At 39.6% G+C, this 6690-nt stretch overlaps 1 protein-coding gene across 1 annotated transcript in view; it reads left to right on the plus strand.

Annotated features, from left to right (window-relative positions):
- The window catches only part of LOC101987480 (vomeronasal type-2 receptor 116-like), a gene marked incomplete at its 3' end in the record, with an annotated part of 24296 nt that overhangs the window by 10231 nt on the left and 7375 nt on the right, over positions 1-6690 (plus strand). Inside the window, exons 2-3 of the mRNA XM_005370381.1 lie at positions 1128-1416; positions 2084-2890. Of these exons, the coding sequence (XP_005370438.1) occupies positions 1128-1416; positions 2084-2890 (1096 nt within the window). The remainder of the gene's footprint in view (positions 1-1127; positions 1417-2083; positions 2891-6690) is intronic.

Here is a 6690-nt window from a genome sequence, read left to right on the forward strand (position 1 = left end):
AAGGAAAGGAAAGGAAAGGAAAGGAAAGGAAAGGAAAGGAAAGGAAAGGAAAGGAAAGGAAAGGAAAGGAAAGGAAAGGAAAGAAGGAAGGAAAGGTGGGAGGAGGAAAGGGAGGAACAGATGAAAAAAGGAAGAAGCCCACATGTGTTCTACCAGGCCTCTACTTACTTTTTTAGGTTAGACTGTAAAGATTCCTATGCTTTCATGTCCTCTTCTTTTGGATTACATATCCCTTTAATCCCCCTACTTTTCACCATACTTCCACAGTATTCCCTGCTTAAGACTTTCCATGCACATACCCCATACTCTGGCACACTGTTTATATTTTGCCTATACTGACATTTTTTAAAAAATAAAATGTTGATATATAAGGCAGCCATGAAAATGTGCTTCACAGACTCCAAATACAGGGACTGGTATTTGCAGAAACCTAGCTACTCTGCATTGAAGTCTGAAATTTATTCTGAATTTTTTCCTTAAGAACATGCTTCCACCTTCTTCTCTGACATAGTCAATGACTCAATATTGCCTCTGGGCCTTCAGAAAGATGCTAATGTCATTTATGAGACTCCACTTTCATGACAAGAAAACATTACTTACCTAAAAATACATTATTAATATTCAAGTCCAAATAGATATAAATTTTAAAATACTGATGTTATAAAAATGCAAACATCTAATCTCTAAAAGTAATTTTTGCATGCAAAATTAATAGTCATGGTTTGAATATTTCCCCTTGCTAATATTTTTTCCATTACTGTGATAAAATACCATTTAAAAAAAGCTAGCTAAGGGGTATGATTTATTTTGGCTTATACTTAATCTATCGTGTTAGCTTAGGCATAACAACAGGAAGAGAAATCACAATGACAGGAGCTGGAATTTCACTAGTTGCATTGTATTTTCACTCAAAAAACAAGAGACTGGACAGGAGCTGAAGCCAAAGTATAAAGTCCAAAGGCCCGTCTCCAGTGAAAGACTTCTTCTAGTAATGCTCAAACTTTTTAAAGTTCCACAGCCTTCATCAATGTCATCAACTGAAGGCAGAATGTTCAGATGTGAATATGTGGGAGATATTTGACATTCAAAAGACAGCATCCCTAAATATTCTTGTGTCTTCTGTTCAGGTTAAATATAAATAACTACCAGATTGTTCTGGCAATGGTTTTTGCCATTGAGGAGATCAACATGAACCCTCATCTTTTACCCAATGTGTCTCTGGGGTATGATATCTATAATGTCCTGTATAGTGAATGGTCGACATTGGATAGATGCATCACATGGCTATCAGGGAAGAAATATATAAGTAATTACAACTGCAGGAAAGAAATGAAGTCTGTTGCTGTACTCTCAGGAGTATCCTGGATAATATCTGCCCAGATAGGAACACTGCTCGGACTCTACAAATATCCACAGGTGAGAACGAGTGAAGTAGAGAGATGAAAAACACTTACAAGTTCAGGGTCATCCCAAGGTGAAAAATGAGCATGAAAGAAAATTATGATTATACATCTGACAAAGTTTACAATCCCAAAGAGTAAGTGTTCAGTGACTTGGCGACATATCCACATTTCCATGGTCTAGGCCAGAGAAAAGGGATAGGCAGGAGCAGACAGTGATGACCTGGGACTGTGAGTGATGAGGAATTTTCTAGAAAGCTCCCAGCAAGTAGGATACCAGTATTTTAGTGGTATTATAATATAGAGAGGTGACTTTGGGAGTAAAGGATTTGATTCACAACCATGAGAACCTGAGTGTGACTCTCTAGCACTCACATGAAATCTGGCCATGACAGGACATATCTTTAACCTCAGTTCTGGTAAAGCAGAGAGTCCCTAATTGGAAAGTCAGGCTAGCCAAAGCAGTGAGCTGCAGGTTCACTTAGAGACCTATGCTCAAAAGAAGAAACAGTAAAGTGAAGATTGACAAGATAGTTCCAGTATTAGCCTTTTACCTCATGTGTACATGTATACAGATGTGATGAGCAAATTCTTTTCATCACTCTAGCTGATTCTAAAAGCCTGTCATGATTGAGCACACGCTTTCCTCCTCTTCATTCTGCTTCTACTTCTTTTCACTTTAGCTGACCATTGGGTCTTTTGATCATAACCTGAATAATCATGATCAGTTTCCTAATCTCTATCAAATGGCCTCCAAGGACACATCTCTGGCCAGTGGCATTGTCTTATTGTTGAATTATTTCCACTGGAATTGGGTGGGGTTGATTGTATCTGAAGGACAAAAAGGTGTTCAGATAATCTCAGACCTGAGGGCAGAAATGGACAGAAACAGAATATGCATAGATTTTGTGGAAATGATCCCAGTAAGTGAGGTATCCTTTTTGGCACAGAAACAATTGAATCCTACACGGGTTCTGAAATCATCAGCAAATGTGATCATCACCTATGGGGACAGTGACTTTCTGAGAGGCTTCCTGTCTTATTTAAAGCAGACTTTAGTTACAGGGAAAGTTTGGATCATGAACTCAGAATGGAATGATATCAACCATTCAAAGCATTTCATTTTGCAGTCATTGCATGGGAGCCTCATTTTCTCACATCACCACAAAGAACTCTCTGGTTTCAGAAATTTTACCCAAACACTTCACCCTTCCAAATACCCAGAAGATTTTTACCTTCAAAGGTTCTGGTTCTACTTTTTTAACTGCTCATTTGCTGACAATGACTGTACTACAATTGAGAACTGTGTGCCTAATGTTTCCTTGCATGACTCACCTAACAACCATTTTGATAAGGTCATGACCGAGTATGCTTACAATACATACAATGCTGTGTATGCTGTGGCCCATGGCCTTCATGAGATGCTTCTTCACCAAGTAGAAGTAAAACCATTAAGAAAGGCAGAAGAATTGATGTTTTCAGCCTGGCAGGTAATGTGTTTCCCATTGGATTGCTCATAACATAAGCAATGTGATTTTTCTAAATGTATTCATTAGGAGGCCACACTACTTATCTTAGAATCTCTAAGAATACAAAATAAACTACTAGAAACACTGACAAAAGGGTAAGTTAAGATTTATACAGAAATAATTAAAAGGAAGGAAGAAAATGTGTTCTAAATCCACGTCAATATTTTCTGTTGCCAGATCAAAGATTTCTATATAAAAATACAGAATATGTCTAATCTTGCTAGTCCCATGGGATTCAGTGGAGGCTGAGGACACTTGCTGAGAGGCCAGAGCTGAGTGTGGAGGGTGGAGTGCCTAGGCATATGGAAGGAATCACAAAATGTGGAGAATGGAACCTGCAGAGAAAAGCTGGAGGAAGGAACCTTCTGAGAGTATTAATCTTAAGTGTGTGGAGCCCCATCCATGGAGAAGAGGCTTTAAGAAAGGGAAAGGACCGAATTGACTAAAGAAGGGGTACTTCACAGGACTAGCACAGCATGCAGCAAAGCCTGTGCAGACAGGAATTGACTAAAGAAGGGGTACTTCACAGGACTAGCACAGCATGCAGCAAAGCCTGTGCAGACAGGAATTGACTAAAGAAGGGGTACTTCACAGGACTAGCACAGCATGCAGCAAAGCCTGTGCATACAGACTGGACAGTGGAGATGAATGAGGGTAGTAGAGTTCCCAGGCATGTTACTTCACAACATGCAATAAAGTTCACAGAGGAAGGGAAGGGTGTGGCTGTACCAGGGTAAGGTGCTCTATAAATAGAAGTTTTTATGTCTCACTCCATCCTGCAGCCACTTTTAAGTAATCACTCAAAGGCTTGTATTATTTATAAACTTTTCGGCCTATAGGTCAGACTTATTACAACCAGCTCTTACATTTAAATTAACACATTTATTTTTTATTTTTATTGAGCTATATATTTTATCCACTCCTCTCCCCTGTCCCCTTCTACTTTCTCATATTATTCACATACTCCCAGTTTACTTAGGAGATCTTGTCCTTTTCAACTCCCCCACGTAGATTAGATCCACGTATGTCTCTCTTAGGGTCCTGTTTGCTGTCTAGTTTCTCTGGGCTTGTGAATTGTATACTGGATTTTCTTTGCTTTATGTCTAAAAGCCACTTATGAGTGAGTACATATTATATTTGCCCTTCTGGGTCTGGGCTACCACACTCAATGTTTTGGTGAAGAATGTGGCTGCTTTTTGCCCTTGTCAGAAGAGTCTCCCTGAGGCTAAAGTGAAAAGTTGTGGATTAATATCCAGGTCTTTGATTCGTTTCCATTGGTCAACATCTTTGTTTTTGTGCCAGTACCAAGCTGTTTTCATTACTGTAGCTCTATAATAGAGTTTGAAGTCAGGGATGGTAATGCCTCTGGAAGTCCTTTTATTGTATATGATTGCTTTGGCTATCCTGGGTTTTTTGTTTTTCCAGATAAAGTTGATTATTGTTCTCTCAAGGTCTGTGAAGAATTTTGTTGGGATTTTGATGGGGATTGCATTGAATCTATAGATTGTTTTTGGTAGAATTGCCATTTTTACTATGTTAATCCTCCCAATCCAAGAGCAAGGGAGATCCTTCCATTTTCTGATATCCTCTTCAATTTCTTTCTTCGAAGACTTAAAGTTCTTGTGAAATAGATCTTTCACTTCCTTGGTTAGAGTTACCCCAAGAAACTTCATGCTATTTGTGACTATTGTGAAAGGTGATGCTTCTCTGATTTCCCTCTCTGCTCCATTGTTCTTTGTATATAGGAGGGGACTGATTTTTTTTGGAGTTGATCTTGTATTCTGCCACATTGTAAAGGTGTTTATCAGCTGTAGGAGTTCTTTGGTAGAGTTTTTGGGGTCACTTATGTACTCTATCATATCATCTGCAAATAATGAAAGTTTGACTTCTTCCTTTCCAATACGAATCCCCTTGATCTCCTTATGTTGTCTTATTGCTATTGCTAGAACTTCAAGCACTATATTAAAGAGGTATGGAGAGAGTGGACAGCCTTGTCTTGTTCCTGATTTTAGTGGAATGGCTTTGAGTTTCTCTCCATTTAATTTGATGTTAGCTGTTGACTTGCTGTATATTGCTTTTATTGTATTTAGGAATGAACCTTGTATCCCTAAGTCTTGGAAACCTTTATCATACAGGGTGTTGAATTTTGTCAAATGCTTTTTCAATATCTAATGAAATGATCATATGAGTTTTTTTTCTTTCAGTTTATTTATATGATGGATTACATTGATAGATTTTCATATGTTGAACCAGCCCTTCCTCTCTAGGATGAAGCCTACTTGATCATAACGTATAATATTTTTGATGTGTTATTGGATTCGGTTTGCCAGTATTTTATTGAGAATTTTTGCATCGATGTTCATGAGTGAGATTGGTATGTAATTCTCTTTCTTGGTTGGGTCTTTGCATGGTTTTGGTATCAGGGTAACTGTAGCTTCATAAAAGGAGTTTGGCAGTGCCTCTTCTGTTTCTATATTGTGAAATACATTAAGGAGTATAGGTATTAGCTTTTCTTGGAAGTTCTGGTAGAATTCTGCATTGAAACCATCTGGTCCAGGGCTTTCTTTGGTAGGGAGGTTTTTGATGACAGCTTCTGATTCCTCGCTACTTACAGGTCTATTTAAATTGTTCACCTGGTCTTGATTTAATTTTGGTATATGGTACTTATCTAAAAAAGTGTCCATTTCTTTCACATTTTCCAATTTTGTGGCATGGCTTTTGTAGTAAGATCTAATGATTCTTCAAATTTCCTCTGTGTCTGTGGTTAGTTCCCCTTTTTCATTTCTAATCTTGTTAATTTGCAGTATCTCTCTCTGCCTTTTGATTAGTTTGGATAGGGATTTGTCAATCTTGTTGATTTTCTAAAAGAAACAGCTTTTTGTGTCATTGATTCTTTGGATTGTTTTCTGTGTTTCTAAACTGAATGCTGGGAGAGAGGAGGTGGAGTGAGGAGAAGCTATGGAGCCAACCCTGGAAACAGACATGCTGGGACCTTGCCCATAGGCCATGAGTCTCATGATTAAAATATAAAATAATGGTGAGTTCCCAATAGATCAGCCCCAATGTCTCAGTGTGTGGGTGCACCCCTCAGGTCCTGACTTCCTTGCTCGTGTTCTCCCTCCTTCTGCTCCTCATTTGGACCATGGAAGCACAGTCCAGTGCTCCAATGTGGGTCTCTCTCTCTACCTCCCTTGATCGCCAGATGAAGGTTCTATGATGATATGCAAGATATTCGTCAGTATGACTATAGGATAGGGCCATTTCAGGCTCCCTCTTCTCAACTGCCCAAGGAACTAGCTGGGGACATCTCTCTGGACACCTGGGAACGCCTCTAGGGTCAAGTCTCTTGCCAACTCTAAAATTGGCTCCCTTAATTAAGATATATACTTCCCTGCTCCCATATCTACCCTTCCTTTATCCCAACCATCCCATTCCCCCAAGTTCTTCCCATCCTCCCCTTCTCACTTTTCTCTCCCCATCTCCCCTTTCTCCCATCCCACCACACCCCCCATTCCAAGTTTTTGCCCAGCTTTACTGGGTCTTAAAAAGCCTGGGTAAAACCGGACTCTCAGTAGTCCTCATTGTCCGCTATGTTCAGCGAGTCCGGTTTTATCCCATGCTTTTTCAGTCACAGTCCAGCTGGCCTTGGTGAATTCCCGATAGAACATCCTCATTGTCTCAGTGTGTGGGTGTGCCCCTCGCGGTCCTGAGTTCCTTGCTCGTGCTCCCCCTCCTTCTGTTCCTGATTTGGACCTTGAGAT

This window comes from Microtus ochrogaster, unplaced genomic scaffold (assembly GCF_000317375.1).
Source record: "Microtus ochrogaster isolate Prairie Vole_2 unplaced genomic scaffold, MicOch1.0 UNK77, whole genome shotgun sequence".
Taxonomy (NCBI): Eukaryota; Metazoa; Chordata; class Mammalia; order Rodentia; family Cricetidae; genus Microtus; species Microtus ochrogaster.